Raw genomic sequence first — 18264 nt, 5'->3', positions numbered from 1 at the left:
TAAAGTTAATATTAATTTGATATCAAATTAATATAAAATTTATATCAAAAACTATCAAAAGGGTAGGAAAACTGGGAGCGTCAGGGGAAGGGTTAGGGGCGTGGTTGGGGGGCGTGGTAGCTGTCAAATTAAGTTTGAAGAAAAGAGGTTCTCTACTTATACCCAATTATGCATTCTCATATGCCATGAAGGACTTGCTATTAACATGGGCATAGGAAGTCGAACTTAAGCAATCAGATTTGATTCTTAGCAGCTACACACGGCACTGTCTATGAAATGCTGTGTAAGGGCAGCAGCAGCTCAGTTCCACCTCATGGTGACAGTACCAGTATAGAATAAGGTAATTATCTGTAACACTGTGCAGAGTGCCTGGCCTTACACTATAATGAACATTGACCTGGTAGTAGGTCTGTAAGTGATTAGGAGCCATAAAGATACAGCTCCAGCTCCACAAGAGGAGAATGTTGGGTGCGGGGAGTTGGCACTGCCAGCACCAGAGTAGGATAACCTTAACCTGGACTCCACAAAGGTCAGCTGTGGGAGAAAATGAGCTGCCTGTTCCGAGTGTGGGGATCCTCTCCCTGTCCCCAGACACCTCCCAAATACAATGACCAAGAAGATGCCATACCCAGCAGATTACCTAGGTGGGGCACATGTACTGTAGTAAGGTTGTGAATTGTAGATTGCCCAGCTTGAGAACATTGCAGTCCATCTAGATATTTCTACATTATAAAGTCTGTGAAGTGCCGGCTGTTTTCTAATATTACCAGTTTGTCTGGTGTAGGGGAAGAAACCCAGGCCATTAGCAAACTGTACAGAAGGTGGAGTGCCGGTTATATATATATGTATATAAATACATACATGCACACACACATGAAAACAAATGAATGGCAGCACCTAGTGACTTGAGGAGTGCCTCCATTTATTAGTTTTTGCAGTTATGCAACTTGTACCGCTATGGAAGTCACCGGCGCATGTTATACTTGGATCAGTCAGCCAGAGTGGGGGCCAGAAAACTTATATATATATCATTTCTAAAAATGAAGCTCCACATAGTGCATTAAAAGATAAAAAAGACGTTTTATTTAACATTCACATCTGACTGCAACCCATATATAGAATTTTTCAAATCTGTACATAGGGGTTAACAGACGTGTACTGCTAGAATATATAGATTATTATAAATGACCAATTTAATCTTGCTGATAAGATATGACAAAGAGGTAAGATCCTTATCTGTCTTATATTGTTTTACATTCAATTACAATGTGAACTTTTATATTGTAATTATTATGTGTCCATGAAGATGCAAATATTGTTTATATGTATCTAGAATTTAAAACACATTGTTTTTATGTAAAATGTTTCCATGCATTGGTTGGTTTAAGGCTATATGTAATGTGCAGACGATCAAACTAAAGGTAGCTTGACCAGGTGATTAGTTGATTAGATGGAAATCAGCTGGATTAGGTGCTTGCTCACTGCTGACCTTAGAATATGATGCATTAGAAAGAATGGTTACCATGGGATACTGCCAGGTATAAGAATGACAAGTGGAGGATGCCAAGCCAGCCCTCTGACGAAGTCCTAGTGACGAAACGCGTAGGTGCGTGGCTTGGCGTGGAGACGAGGACTACTCAAACCTACTGTTTGCCAGGGGTCTTTGGTTCATGCTGTTGTACCTGCAGTGGATGAACCGCCAGAGTTGGTATGAGTGCACTTTGCAGTCAGATGTGAATGTTAATTAAAACGTCTTTTTTATATTTTAATGCACTATGTGGTGCCCCCTTTGTCTGCTTCATTTTTAGAAAGGTATGTGCCTGGCTGGAACAGGTAATTTCTGGGGAAGGCGCCGACCTTTAATGTGGTCTGAATGCAGGTGGATTAGTAACATTGATTTCTAGTGAAATCTTCCATCTATATGAACTGACTGGACTTTGTATAAACGTTTATGAAGATCTATTCTGATTAGCGCACTAACAAACTACATTGCATATATATACTGTGTATATATATATATTATATATATATACACACACACTACCGTTTAAAAGTTTGGGGTCACTTAGAAATTTCCTTATTTTTGAAAGAAAAGCACAGTTTTTTTCAATGGAGATAACATTAAATTAATCAGAAATACACTCTATACATTGTTAATGTGGTAAATGACTATACTAACGGCAAACGTCTGGTTTTGAAAGGAATATCTACATAGGTGTATAGAGGCCCATTTCCAGCAACCATCACTCCAGTGTTCTAATGGTACACTGTGTTTGCTAAGCGCGTTAGAAGACTAATGGATTACTAGAAAACCATTGAAAACCCTTGTACAATTATGTTAGCACAGCTGAAAACGGGTTTGCTTGTTAGAGAAGCTATTAAATTGGCCTTCCTTTGAGCTAGTTGAGTATCTGGAGCATCACATTTGTGGGTTCGATTATACTCTCCAAATGGCCAGAAAAAGAGAACTTTCATGTGAAACTCGACAGTCTATTCTTGTTCTTAGAAATGAAAGCTATTCCATGAGAGAAATTGGCAACAAACTGAACATTTCCTACAACGATGTGTACTACTCCCTACAGAGAACAGCACAAAAAGGCTCTAACCAGAGTAGAAAGAGAAGTGGGAGATCCCGGTGCACAACTGTGCAAGAAGACAAGTACATCAGAGTCTCTAGTTTGAGAAATAGATGCCTCACAAGTCCTCAACTGGCAGCTTCATTAAATGGTACCCGCAAAACGCCAGTGTCAACGTCTACAGTGAAGAGGCGACTCCGGGATGCTGGCCTTCTAGGCAGATTGGCAAAGAAAAAGTCATATCTGAGACTGGCCAATAAAAGGAAAAGATTAATATGGGCAAAAGAACACAGACATTGGACAGAGGAAGATTGGAAAAAAGTGTTATGGACAGACAAATTGAAGTTTGATGTTTTTGGATCACACAGAAGAACATTTGTGAGACGCAGAACAAATGAAAAGATGCTGGAAGAGTGCCTGACGCCATCTGTCAAGCATGCTGGAGGTAATGTGATGGTCTGGGCTACTTTGGTGCAGGTAAAGTGGGAGATTTGTACAAGGTAAAAGGGATTTTGAATAAAGAAGGCTATCACTCTAATTTGCAACACCATGCCATACCCTGTGGACAGCGCTTGATTGGAGCCTATTTCCACCTCTAACAGGACAATGACCCAAAGCACAAATGAACAGCTGGAATGCTAAAGGTCTGAACGCAGTAATTGCTGCAAAAGGAGCATTCTTTGACGAAAGCAAAGTTTGAAGGACAAAATCATTATTTCAAATAAAAATCTTTTTTCCTAACCTTGCCAATGTCTTGACTATATGTTCTATTCATTTTGCAACTCATTTGATAAATAAGTCAGTTTTCATGTAAAACACAAAATTGTCTGGGTGACCCCAAACTTTTGAACGGTAGTGCAATATATATATATATATATATATATATATATATATAAATATATATATACATATATACATATATACAGGGAACCTTAAGGCTGTTTATGGTGGTCACTGTGTCTTGATAAAGGTCTTAGGGGACCGGAATGTTGGCATGACTGACTGGAATTATGGTCTGTGAGTAAAATAAACCTTTGCTGGCTTTTTTTAAACAAATTGGTGAGTGCCCTTTCTTGGACATTCGGTCTATATGGAAGCATCCCACAAGAGAAATATACGGTTAGAGAGTGCAGTCATCGCTATAGTAGCGATCATAATGTATGTAGGGAAGGACACTCAGAAAGTAGAAGGGTAGTTTTTATTCCAAATGCACATTATACAGATTCAGCTTTCTGGCTGTAAATCCCTGCGTGGGTGAACTGTGGTTATAATAAGAAATGCAATAATCACTGCAATATGTTTTACCTGGTTTCCACAATATATTTAGCCTGTGACTGCTGTGTAGAAATGTATGCAGTCAGCTCCAGGGTTATTTAAAACACAAATATAAATAAAGAGTTGTGAACACAACTCCTATACCAGCCGCACTAAATGACAATTAGTTATTCCTCATAAAATTATTAAACTATGCAGCACCCCAATAAGTGGCTCTGCACCACTCAAATCCTATAATTCTACAAAAGCTGAGGGGTGCTCAACACTATAGGTAAATTGAGACACAGATAAAATGCAAACAATATTTTATTGCTATAAAAAGAGTTAAACATTAATCTTCTAGTTAAACATTAAAAATATATATAATCTCCAGACAACAATCACATTGCTATATGCAAAACCATATATAATAGAAGTGATCACAGCCCTCACAGTCTCGAAGAGACCCCTGATTCACTTGTTATGCAAAGATCATTCAATTGCACAAGTGATACATAAATTCATTTGTCATATGCCTTTTAAATTGTACAGCTCATGATCCTTATTCCAATCCTTTGCATATCCGACTGATCCAGAAAAATAATAATAAATACATTTTCTTCTGTGTAAGCAGTTTGTAAGGTAATATAATAGGTTCTCCCAGTCTGGGTAAATATCATCCATATATACCATATAGGGGAGCTGATTCCGGTGTAAGTGAAAAACCACTGTTATGCTGTGTGAGAACTTAATGTTTCTGTGGTTCTCCCTCTGCTCGCACACCAGCCATTTTTTTCGACCTGTATGGCCATATGAATGCTGTTTGTTCCCGGGGACAGCAACCTATGTGCTTAGGTAGTTCACAATCAAAGATGTTAGTAGGTAGAGGACATACCCACAATTTCACCACAGGGTGTCGGCTCTCGAGCAGGTGTGCAGCGGAGTGGGGAGGGTCCAACTGAACACACAGTGCTACTAGGTTAAATGAAGTTTCAGATCCTTACAAATGTCCATAAGTATGCAAAGGGTCAGGACTGATTCAAAGATAAGTCCCAATAAGTGTCCTTGATGAGTTTCTCTGCCTATTATGATGGTGGTTTCCTCAGAAGGTAAGTAATATAGGGGGACTGTCCTGTAGTCCTTTTTAAAGCGCTCTTAGCCAATGAGATGTTGTCAATAGTTGTTCACCTAATGTGAACCACCATTCATGTAGGTTACTATGAGAATGATGTGTGAGGAATTTTACTCTATGTATCTATAATGAATGTATACAGGTTTAATTGGGACACAGGTGGTTCACATTAGGTGAACAAGATTTGACAACATCTCATTGGCTAAGAGCGCTTTAAAAATGACTGCAGGACAGCCCCCCTACACTACTTACCTTCTGAGAAAACTGCCATCATAATAGGGAGCGAAACGCGTCAAGGACACTTATTGGGACTTATCTTTGAATCAGTCCTGACCCTCTGCATACTTACGTACATTTGTAAGGATCCAAAACTTCATCTAACCTAGGAGTGCTGTGTGTTCAGTTGGACCCTCTCCACGCCGCTGCACACCTGCTCGAGAGCCGGCCGGGGACACCCACGGACTGCACATGAGCGGCGCCCATTGCCGGCGGAGGGATCTGGGAGATCCCTCTGCCGGCTGACATGCGGTAAGTCCCCATAGGCTACAGCGGCTAACGTTATCTTCAGATGGCGTTAGCTGCTGGTGCCAATATCGGGAATGCGAGGCATTCCTGATATTGATACATTTTGCAGCATCACATCCCCCATAGAAACCTATGGGGGAGACGGCTGCCAGTGGCAATGGAGGGATCGCAGCATGTATCGGAGATACCTGCTGCGGTCCCTCCTTCATACATCCGGGGGATACTTAGTATTTGAGGTAAACCCCCGAAAACAGGTGTTTTGGGGGAATTTACCTCAAATTCCCTTTGATAAATGGGTCCCTATGTCCTCTACCTACTAACATCTTTGATTGTGAACTACCTAAGCACATAGGTTTTGTCCCCGGCAACGAACAGCATACATATGGCCATACAGGTCGAAAAAACGGCTGGTGTGCGAGCAGAGGGAGAACCACAGAAACATTAAGTTCTCACACAGCATTTTATCTGTGTCTCAATTTACCTATAGTGTTGAGCACCCCTCAGGTGGAATAAATCATTATTCCACTGTGCTTTTGTAGAATTATTTAAAACACTTCAATAATTAGAATATACATACATTTGTATGTGATATAGTTGTGGTAAGTGGTGACAGCAAACTACTCACGGGTGGAATTTGATTCTTTCTGAAGAACTGTCCCTGCTCTTTTAACAGGTGTCAACTGTTTATCTGTAACATATTAAAGTGCAAATAAAGTCTGCGAAGTTATATTTTCTTTCATTTACTTTTATGTGCTACCCTAATGGAGCATACACACGGTCAGATTTGTCAGATTTGTCAGATGAACGATTGAACGATTTGAACGATCTTACCAAAGTTTTGAACGATTTGAACGATTGAACGATTTTTGACTGCATTAAAATGAATGGAATCATCCAAGTCTGACTGCAAACACATCAGATGTCAGATATCGTTATCTGACAAACGGGAACGCGCATCGTTGATCGTCCATCGTTCAGGTATGTCAGATATGTCAGATTTTCCTTCAGATATGAACGACTGAACGATTTTTAAATCGTTATCGTTCATATCTGAAGGAAAAATCTGACCGTGTGTATGCACCATTAGGCTTGATACATGATACCCTCTGAATGTCAGCACAGAAGGGATAAAAAATATTGCGTAAGATGTGGGTATATTTATTATTATATGATACCAGCCATGTAATTTTGTCCTATCTATTCACATTCTCACATTTGTATTGAAGGAATTCATACACAAAAGAATGAATTATGATATTACCAAGTTAGGAATTGTAAAAGTGCATGCAATCTTATAATAAATATATAACCAGTATATATAAAATCATTTCTACTTCAGGGTCCTTAGGGATCCACAGGGATACCTTTGGGGGAGGGGGGGGGGTTATAGGCATGGTTTCCTCCATCGGGCACCACATAGTTAAAGTTTTCCATCCCAAGATGCACCAGGGCCCCCTCTCCTATACCCCGCCCCCAGGCCAAGGCACCTTCAGTGTCGGCCTGAGTCGGGTCACCGCACAGGGGGGCTGTGTGCCCACACAGCCCCTGAGGAACTTCAAGAGTGGTTAGCACGTACAGTACAGCGGTCATCCGTGCTACCGCTCCGACACCCCACGCCGGCGCCGACCACCGATACCGATCTGGGGAACTCGGCGGGCTCTTGGGGGTTCCAGCTAGCGGAACCCCCATGGGCCCTGGACTGTGGCCGGACCCACGGGGGGCAGCACAAGGTAAGCAGCAGGTGTCTGCGGTAGGCGCCTGCTGTTACACAGTCCGATGTCCCCAGGGCTGGGGGCTCCCTGGGGATGGCAGTATAGTGGAGCCAGGCACTGAGCCTGCGCTGCTACTAGACTGCCAGGGATGTGGGGCTTTGGTGTTGAGAACACGCTCCAACATCCCAAGGGTTAATCACCTGCCAGGGGAGGGCGCCTTCCCTGTAGAATAGAGGAGGCCCCTCCCCCGCTGCACTCAGCGCCTTTCCACTGCGGTCTGAGGCAGCGATCCTCCCACGGCCCGCCTCCTCTGATCTCTGCGGTGGCAATCTGTTTTTAATGCATTACACACTGGTGTCAGGAAGCCTGGGTCCCCCTTACATACCTCTCCTCCAAGTAAGGTCAGTGTATGTAGCGCTATTGGTCTGTGTAGTTGATGATAGCGCCATTTGTGCAGGCATTTCTCTGCATGGTGTCTACCTGTATTTTTACTGTCAGCCATTTTACTATCCCTATTTTTTCACCTTCTCTCAGCCCTCTCGGTGCCAGTACTCTCAGGATGGGAATTTGCCTCACAGTTTCAGGTGTTTTCTTACTGTAAGGTGGGTCACATACCAATGTCAGGGAATGAGGATTCTGTGTCACTTGGTGCACCTCTCCTGTTTTCCTGCTCCAGGTGTAAAGCAGGTATGGGGGAGGGAGTTGTACTTTAGGATGGTTTATATGCTGCATGCTTAGCCATTCCTAGTACTCCTGCTGTACTCAGCACTTCACAAGAACCTCGCAGGGCTTGTTTTGCGCAAGCTTTGAGTGTCCTAGTGGATAGGTTATCAGTACCCCCTGCGTTCCCCCAATTGGGGTTCACGAAGCAGGCGGTAGTGCCGTCCCCCGTACTAGAGGTCCAGGGACAGATGGTTGTAGCACAATGCCCCCCTCAACAGACTCTTTCTCAAGCGGAACCTGTCTGGGCGAACTCTCTGTCCGCCATGGTAGAGAACCTTAAGGAGCATAGACCTGCTAAGAGACCGTTATTGTCTTTCCCGACTACACAGAATGATGAGGATGACATGTTGTCAGATGATGGCGAGATTCTGGATTTGTCAGACACTGACACCCCACAATCAGGGGTTGCGGTTAGGTCTAAAATATATATTCCAGGCCTCATACGGGCATTCCGTACGGCCATGGCAATTACTGACGACAGCCTACCTCTGACAACGCCTAAGTATGCTTATTTTAAGCATGTTAAGGGTGCTATGGCAGTTTTTCCACTATCTGGTCAGCTAGTGAATCACATGGAGGAGGCGTGGAAGTCTCCGGGAAAAAGGTTTCAACCTCAAAAGCATCTGGCCCGTGCATACCCCTTTGCGGAGAATTATTTAGCTAAATGGGAGTCTCCTCCTCAGGTGGATTCTCATGTGACACGCTTACTGAAGAGTGCGACATTACCTAAGCCGTCCATGTCCTCTCTGACTGATGCTACAGAGCGTAAGGTGGAAGTGTGCCTTAAGTCTATCTAATCCCTCGCTGGAGGGGCTTCCAGACCGGCTATGGCAGTCTGCTGGGTGGCTCAGGCCATGGAAAGTTGGGCGGACGCCTTGGAAGCATCTTTTGCTTCGGAGGTTACCAGTGAACATGTTGTGTTAGTGGACAATCTCTGGGATTCCGCTGCGTACATTAATGAAGCAGCTTTGGATGTGAGCCTACTTACTTCCAGGATTTCCGCGTTGGCAGCGTCTGCTCGCTGCTCCTTGTGGTTACGCTCTTGGAGGGCGGATGCTGAATCCAAAAAGGGCTTGGAATACTTACCTTATAATGGTCAGGTCCTGTTTGGCCCGTCTTTGGACAAGATTGTGGACACGCTGGAGGCAGCAAAATCTGCATATCTACCTGCTGGGTCGAGGACCCCGTCCTTTCGACCATATTGCCCACAGGGTAAGCCTAAGGTGCAGTCCTTTCCAAGACCCTCAAGGTCCAAAAAGGCCGCCAAGCCCAACAAACAGGCTTGGAGCACCAGACACCCGGCCGCTAAGCAGGACGACAAACCCTCAGCCTGACGGTTCAGGCCTCCCCTTGGGGGACCCCTAAGTTGGGAGGCCGGCTTCTGCAATACGCCCAGTGCTGGTACCAGGCCACCAAAGACACTTGGGTAGGGGAAGTGGTATCTCAGGGGTATACCATCTCCTTCCGCAGAAGGCCTCCTCACCAGTTATTCACAGCAGGCCTTCCTTCAGATCCAGAGAAGGTTCTGGCAATCCAGGAGGTGGTGCACTCTATGGTAATAATAATAATTATATATATACTGTATATACATATACATACATACACACGAGGGTGGTTTAATAAGTAAGGCAACACGACCTCTAACGTGTAATGTTCTCTATTTCATTTTAATTTCCAGCCAGCCCATTAGCCTGCACCTCATATCAGTCATACTGTCCCAAAAATCAATTGTAAGATGGCGGGGCTGGTGAAAAGATGGTCAAACATTGCGGTGCGTAGTGTGATCAGACTTCTGCGTCTAAAGGGCATGTCAGCAGATAAAATGAATCGCCAACTTATCGGGGTGTATGGTGAGAACGTCATGTCACGAAAACAGGTTTGGGTTTGGTGCACTGCCTTTGATAACGGCAGGACAGACGTTCAAGATGAGCAGCGATCCGGCCGGCCAAGCACGTCTACCACAGGTGACAATTTTTTCTGCAGTGAAGGTCTTATTCAGGAGGACAGATGCATTAGTTAGTGATCTTGCAGACAAACTGAACATCTCAGTGGGTACTGTGCACAACATCATCGTTCATGAGCAAGTGGGGTACAGGAAAAAGTGTTCACGCTGGGTACTGAAGCAACTCACCGAAGTTTACAAAACCATAAGGATGTTATTATCTCCCATGCACTTGTCATGGTACCATGAGGAGGGAGTGCAGTTCATGCACTGTATTGTTACAGGCGATGAAACGTGGGTGCATCATGTGACACCAGAGACGGAGCCAGCATCCATGGAAACACGCATCATCCCCACCTTCAAACAAATTCAAAACAAGTCCATCAGCAAAGACAGTCATGGCGACAGTGTTTTGGGACCACATGGGCGTGATTCTTGTTGATTTCCTCACCAAGGAAGATACTGTTAATGCCTGCCGCTATTCTGACACATTGAGCCAATTGCAGAGGGCAGTTAGTCGAAAACGACCTGGGTTGCTGTGAACAGGCATCATATTGCTGCACGATAACGCCAGGCCACACTCAGCTAACTGCATGCAAGAGTTGTTACGGCGCTACCATTGGGAGGTACTGGACCATCCTCCCTACAGCCCTGACCTGGCACCGAGTGATTTCTATCTCTTTGGACCATTAAAGAAGCACCTGGGTGGAAGGCGATTCACAACCAACAGTGAAGTTCAGCAAGCCATCATGTCCTGAGGGGCCCGGGTCCGGCGCCGCCCCCCCTCCCTTCTCTCTCCCACACAGCAGCCCAGCACATAGCGTGTGCTGAGCTGCAGTGGGAGACTGCTCGTGGCTGCTGAGCAGCAGCCACAGCAGTCTCCTATGCCTGTGGGGGGGCGATCACTGATCGGGCCCCACTGGCTTTGCGCCGGGCTGAGGGGCTCACAGCGCCCCCTCCCCGGCGTATGCAAAAGTGTTTATTGTTTTGTTCAAGGGGGCGTGGCCACACCTCCCGTGATTAGGCCACGCCCCCCTCTGTACCTGGGCCCGGCAGAGCTCTCTACAGCCCTGATCCTGACTTCAGGCGCTTGTCACTGAATTCTTCTGTGCCGGGATAGATGCCTTGGTGTACCCCTGACAAATGCTTAGACAAGTATGGGCACCATGTGGAAAATGAACTTGTACCAAGGCCATACTATTGATTATACTTATATCTAGAAGTTGAATATGTTTATGCAATGACAGGTCTTGTTACCTTACTTAGTGAACCTTTAAAAAAAAAAAAAAAAAATTATATATAGATATATAGATATACAGTATATATACCTCGCACATACAGGCACAGACCAATGTATCTGAAATCAGACCATAATTAAGAGGGGATCTCAACCTACAGCTACATGGACAATACTGAAGAGAGATTATGACTTAGGCAATGGTCCAGTATCACGCCAGTGATCACCTCTCTCCAAGTCTCTGCAGACCTTGTTAAATTGTGAATCTGCCAAAAGCTGGAGGACATTAGACTCAGTCCCTGACTCACTGACAGATGAATGGAAGCTAGTACTAAGTGATCGGGTCAGTACTCCATGGGTTTTGGTAACGCTAACCCTTTAGATTAGTTTACAAGGCTCATTCTGCAGCTTTTTTGATTGCACGATTTGTATCCTGTCTATACATTTTCATATATTAGAATATAAAATAAAATAAGCTCCTAACTCGGTCCCTCTCTCCTGTGTTCTCTGGAAACCCAGTTCTGTCTATAATCAACTGGTCTCCGTCCATGACATCTTCAACTCCTTGAATCTCCTAGCCATCACCAAATCCTGGATTTACCCATCTGACATCACTTTTCCTTCAGCTATCTGCTTTGGGGGCCTCACAGTCTTTCACACTTCCTGGCCTGGAGGTTGCCACAGTGTTGGGGTACGTCTATCATCTGGTCTCCCCCACCAACACTTACATACTAAACTATCCATTTCATTCTCTCCATTCAATGCTCATGACATTCGCTTCTTCCAACTTCTTTGAGTAGCTTCCTTTTTTCGTCCCCCTGGCCTTAGCTAAAAATTCCTTGAAAACTTTCTTCCCTGGCTCCTAATCTTCAAATTAGCTCTCGAAACACCTTTCTTCCTCAATGCTTTCCAGCGCTCATCCTAACCCACTACTCCATGTTCCTTCCTCACAATCCAGCCTATTTGTGTCACCCCTGTTTGTTTGCCCCTCCCCTTTAGAATGTAAGCTCTCACAAGCAGGGCCCTCTTCTTCTTTCCTTACTTATATTTTAATTTACAACAGCACCTAACACTTGGTTGCTGATACCCTGCATGCAACAATGTTATGCAGCAATTTGTATAAATCATTGGCCTTGCTTGGGCTCTGGATTCTCAATTGTCAGCTGTCCTGCTTCCTCTAGCACAGGGATTGGGAACCTCAGGCCCGGGGGCCGTATAAGGCCTGCGGAATAATTTGGTCTGGCCCACTGAGCTTTTTCTGCTAGCCTCATCTGGTTAGCAAGGTACCTAGAATGGCACCCTGCAAACAGAATCTATGCAGCAGTGGCACCTGGAGCGTCCTTAGGATGCTTCAGGTGGTCACACCGCTGCCCTTACTAATCACCGGCGATTGTGGCCCCGTCCCGTGTGACGTTACATGGAGGGGGCGTGGCCTGCACCAGGCCAGCAAATAATGTTATATATATCAAACTGGTCCTCAGCAGGAAAAAGTTTCCCCACCCCTGCTCTAGCAGGTTAACACAGGCTCCGGCCTGGTCTTTAGCTGGCTGGCTGCACAGCCTCACAGTTGCAGTCTTAACCCAGTCTCTTTAGAAGTTTTAGGGTTCTCCCTACCTCCTGTAGGTCTGAACCCCGGCTTCTTAGCCACCAGAGGCTTCCCAGCACACACTGGTCTCAAACTGCAGTCCCACCCAGACTGTCTGACTGCTCTAGCCCTCCCTGGGCTCTGTACAAAGGGCAGCCATTAGGTGAGCTAACACCAGGCTTTTTCTACCCTGTGTGGGCTGATCCCTCCAGCCCTAATCAGGCAGAGCTGCTCACCAGCGCCATCTTTGGTGATACTGCCAGTTTCTTTGAGGATATCAATGACAAATCCCTAATCCATAACACCCTCTCAACTAGGAACTGAACCCCTGACCCTGGTACAGTAATGGTGATGGACAATTTTTTTTTACCTTTTATTGTTGACTATCTGGTACCCAAAGAGAAAAACATTGCCTACCCCGACCTAGTCTCTACAATAAACGTCCTCAGCCCTCCTAACTGTATGCACTGACCGGTGACAATTTTTTGTAACGCTCAAGATGGGCCTGCAAATCCATGCTCTTAGTAAAACTGGGTGTTAAGTACAGTAAAGTAGGCGCCTGACATCACAAAATAGTAATTATGCTTGTTTTCCACTTTTGTGGTTCCTAAATGACCCTTATCGTACAGGATACTTATAAACACATTGCTATAGAAAAAATTCTGTCCAAGCGTTATCTACAATGTCAGCATTTGCATCAGTCAATGAAATTGCAAAGATTTCAGCTAAATCCATTGCAGAGTTTCAGCCAATGAAACTGCAGATATTCAACCAATGAAACAGATATTGGGTTGTAAATCTGCAGTTGTTATAGAAGTGAAACCAATCATCTGTCTCTTGCCATTGGCTGCAAAGGACTGGCTAAGGGTCAGATGAGCCATGGGCATCCCGTTGGACAGTCCTGTTTTATAACATAATTCTTTGATTGGATCAATAATCATTATACAACTGTTTTAGATATTTATTCAATGTACTGTATACTCCATTATTGTGGTTCATAGAGAAGGTTTCCTCATGTTATTAAGATAAACTGTGCTAATATGCAGACTGTCTTAAATTGTTCAATAAACTGCTTCCAAGCAGCGCAGTATCAAAGTTAGATTTTGGAAACACATTTTAATAACTTTATATGAAAGATAATGTAATCATTACGTGCTGTGGAGCATCCAGTGCCATGCATTACTTTCTTGAATTCCTTCCTATACCGCTCTTCTGCCTGCAGAATAATTCTGTGACGATCACACAAATGTGAACATTCCTGTAAGATCTCGCTGCAGTTCCTGCTATTCATCATGACAAAACCTGCCGCTAAACAGCCTGAAAAACAGACAGGAAAATGGTATGGTGCTCTGTATTTACACCAATTGATGGCCTAACTATGGACCTATCCAATACAAAAATGGCCTTCTCATTACTCCTACAAATCAGCATAATCATAAATGCATTGTATGCTATTAGATAATATGCATAATGTCACACCTACGACATAACAGATCTAACACTAAGAGGGGAAATTCAATTAGCTGCGGTAAATTATTGCATGCTAATTGATCCCCTGGGGCTATCCAATTAGCCCCGCAACACTTATTGGGGATTTTTTTTCAGGACCTCTGCAGGCTCCGAAAAAAGTAAAACCCCTGATAATTAGCCTGTTTTCGGGAAGCCGCCATCTACATAGTTCTGTGAACTTATCACGGATTCTGTGTGTATTCGCCTGAAAACAGATAATTTTTCGGTTGCAAAAAACAGGCTGTAATTGAATTGCCCAGAGCTAAAATATGGGGAAAGTGAAACTTTTTCGGCCTGCAAAAATGTTAAGGGCTAACTGAATTCCCCCTATATGTAAAAAAACAGGATGCAGTTTATAGACCGGTGGACTAAGTGCCGCCAGTCTATATTCCGACACGAGAAGCCAGACGAGGGACTTCGTATAGGCATCAAAATACAGGCGCCTATCTGAATCCCGACGCCGGAACGCCGACAGCCCGAACGAGGTAAGTCCAGGCCGTCCTTAGCGTTAGGGGGGGGCAAGGGTTAGGTTGTGTAGCAGGGTTAGGTTTTGTGAGGGAAGGTTAGGGTTCGGCACCCCCCGGGAGGGTTAGGTTTAGGGTAAAGGATGGGGGGGTTAGGTTTAGGCACCCCCGGGGGGGACTTAGGGCTAGGCATCACCCCAGAAGTTTTAGGGTTAGGCACCCCTAAGGGAGGGTTAGGGGGGGAGAGGGGAGGGTTAGGGTACTTACCAGCTGGCGTCGGGTTCTCCTGCTGTCGGGCTTCTCGTGTCAGGATTTGAACCGGCAGCTAAACAGACGCCGGTATTACATACTGATTCCGTAAAAAACTCTAATTCAGTGCAAAAATGTGGATGTTTAGCTACATATGCAGATGGAACTTTCAGGTTCCCTAATACATACAAATACATTCTGCAATTTGGGAACTGACGCGGTAAACACCATTCTACCATTACTTTTGCAGGATTGGAGGTTCAGATAAAAATGTAGTTTGCAGAGAAAGTTAAAGTCACATCACAATACAGCATACATTATTTCACCTTTTACAGTTTTCATTTAAAGTAAGCGATGTTTGTGTTAATAACCATAAGAGTAGGGGTAAATCAGGGCTATCTTTAGTCCTTCCTTCATTTTGCCTCTCCAAGAAGCCTATTTATCATTAAATATTTGCGGTACATTTACTGAAATTACCAGTTTTTGGGGAATACCCACAAATATTAAGTATCTCCCAGATGTACTATGAAAGGATCACAGGAGATATCTCAGATATCTGCTGTGGTGCCTTCATTTATCTCAGCAGACACAGACCCCATTAGCGTTGAAGCTGTCAGCTTACTCCATCTGAAGATGGCATTAGTCACTGTAGCCTATGGGCTACAGTCTCCAAAATTTACTGGCAGAAGGATCCCCGGAACCCTCTCCGACAATGGCCGCAGGACTCCCGATAGAAGAGTGCAGAGACCTCTGATGCGGTCACTTCACACGAGCACATCGGAGGGATGGGCTCCTATTGGAGCCCCTGTGTCAGGATTCTGCCTGGGATCGGCTGTTACTTTCCGCAGCGCCGGCTTCCCCTCACTAGCGTCAGCAGTGAGACATCAGGTGCAGTGGTAGGTAACTTGCTGAGTATTCTCCCCGGGGCCCAGGTGACTGTAACACAATCCGCCATATCGGAGTTCCTGCATCGATGGTCTAGGGCGCAGCCATCTTTAATTAATCACCTGATAGATCCTTATCCAGTGGTAGATGTGTCAGTTCTCAGCTGACTTGCTCATCCAATGGACAGCTACCTGGGGACATAAATAGGACTCCAGGTGAACAGGAAATTGCCTGATCAACTTCATTATTCCCAGATGGTTGCTGTTTGCTTTGTTCCAGGCTTCACATGCAATCTTCTAGAGACTCTTCCCAGTGTTATTTCCAGTGTATCCTCAGTACATCCCCTATGTACTGAGTCTTAGTGATTATTTCAAGTGCCTTTACCTGTGTGTTATTTACAAGTGCCATATCCTGGTACAGTAGAGCTACAGAACACCTTTTGCCTGTGTGTGCTATTTCAAGTGCCTTTACCTGTGTGTTATTTACAAGTGCCATATCCTGGTACAGCAGAGCTACAGAACACCTTTTGCCTGTGTGTGCTATTTCAATTGCCTTTACCTGTGTGTTATTTACAAGTGCCATATCCTGGTACAGTAGAGCTCCAGAACACCTTTTGCCTGTGTGTGCTATTTCAAGTGCCTTTACCTGTGTGTTATTTACAAGTGCCATATCCTGGTACAGCAGAGCTACAGAACACCTTTTGCCTGTGTGTGCTATTTCAAGTGCCTTTGCCTGTGTGTTATTTACAAGTTCCATATAATTGTCTTTGCCTGTGTACAACTCCAAGTGCCACCTTTTGGTGCAGCAGTGCACCAGAATACCTTTGCCTGTGTACTCGGTATGCACTGTGGTGTACAAGTACAGATCCTCCTCCTCAAGTCAGCAGCATATCCTCATTCTCCAGTATTAGCTACAGAACATACTCCTCAATGGATTTCCTTTCTCTGGTCTCCCACAGCACCTCTTCAGGAAACATATCTATTATGCTTACTCTGTACTAGTGGTACAGAGATTATATTTCCAGTGTGCCAAAGTGGTGTGTCTTTTTCCATTCCCACTCGCAACGGATCCCTGACCTGGGGACCACGACCTGCTTGCCGGGTGCAGCTGCAACCCATATCCCGCTTGGAGGGGTCACTGGTGAACACCTCCGGCAGGTTAGACTCCGCACCCTAGGTCAGGTCTCGCCGACATCCGATGCTTGTGGACGAGGAGACTGAACATCCAGGTCCCTCGCTCCTGACTCCTTCCTTGACCCGGGACCACAACTTCCAGCCCCTCAGTAGGGGACTCCAGGACGCTAAACGTGACACCCTGTCCCTGCATGTGATATTTCATACATTCTGGTGGTATTATCACATACTGCAATGCGATTTGGGGCGCTAATATTGTGCCCAGATCACATTGAGTATGTGATTATTGATAAATGGCCCCCAAGTGTCAAATCGGCACATGAGTAATGGAGTACACGAGTGAAGGACTACATGTTTTACGGACATGCAAAGTTCAAATTTGCATATTTCACTATAAGCACATGAGCATATGCACAACTTAATAAAGTCCCTCGTGTTCCACCTATTTAGCTAATCCCTTTCTGATACAGTTATCCCCCCTCAGAGGTGTATCTATATTGAGTGCAGTTTGTGCAGTGCACATGGGTCACAGGAGGCCTCGCACCACTCACCCTGCACACATTATAAACTGCTTCTCTGCACCGCTCAGCGGGCCCCCTCCTACACTTCATATTTCTTTTGTTGTCTTCTGAAAAGATTGTGCCAGTGTAGCCAATGACAATAACTATTTCAATGCGCCAGAGTCTCAGTTGTCTTCTGCACAAGGGCAATCTTTCCAAAGAAATCACTGAAGAGATGGTGCAGCCTTTCTTAGAACTCTCTATTCCCCTTACAATAAATCAATGCTTATTTATCCCCCAGAATATATCTTATATTGAATTAAATAAATAAATACATTTCTGCTACCTAATATAACCTCATTCAAGTATATTACTTTTTTAGTAGAGCTTGCTACTTCCTGACCCATTTTTATATAGAATATAGGATGTTAGTACAAATGCTCATTGTCGGTACATGATAATAAAATTGTCAGTGAGATATATTTTGAAGGCTTGACCTGCATTTTTCTATAAAAATTCATCAGCAATTAAGTTGATGTTCCTCCATAATTAAGCTCCTAACATAATCATTCAGTTTGAAGGAGAAGATCTCCCGCTGGGGATCGTTAAAGGCGTCGAGGGACCCGCCAGATTGGAGAGCAGAAGTGCAGGTAAGATTTTCTGGTTTAATTGATCTTCCACACAAAACAAAATGCAGCTTCTATTGTTTAGCTGTGGGTGTTATTAGATTTTATGCATATAACCGCTGTCTCATTCTCATACTCCTCCCTACCTGCATTATCTATGCTCTTCCAAGAATGATCTACACAAGCACTTTAGATGTCTGCCTGAGTTTGTA

At 44.5% G+C, this 18264-nt stretch overlaps 1 protein-coding gene across 1 annotated transcript in view; it reads right to left on the bottom strand.

The window, feature by feature from the left end:
• TERB1 (telomere repeat binding bouquet formation protein 1) overlaps positions 1 to 18264 on the bottom strand; it is a 140256-nt gene that overhangs the window by 22659 nt on the left and 99333 nt on the right. The window contains exons 17-18 of the mRNA XM_088458351.1: positions 13839 to 14003; positions 6113 to 6175 (exon numbers count right to left, since the gene is read on the bottom strand). Coding sequence (XP_088314477.1) covers positions 6113 to 6175; positions 13839 to 14003 — 228 coding nt within the window. The remainder of the gene's footprint in view (positions 1 to 6112; positions 6176 to 13838; positions 14004 to 18264) is intronic.

This window comes from Taudactylus pleione, unplaced genomic scaffold, assembly GCF_031769625.1.
Source record: "Taudactylus pleione unplaced genomic scaffold, aTauple2 ptg000828l, whole genome shotgun sequence".
Lineage (NCBI taxonomy): Eukaryota > Metazoa > Chordata > Amphibia > Anura > Myobatrachidae > Taudactylus > Taudactylus pleione.
The sequence above is the reverse complement of the archived record's forward strand: the minus strand, read 5'-3'. Positions and strand labels throughout refer to the sequence as shown.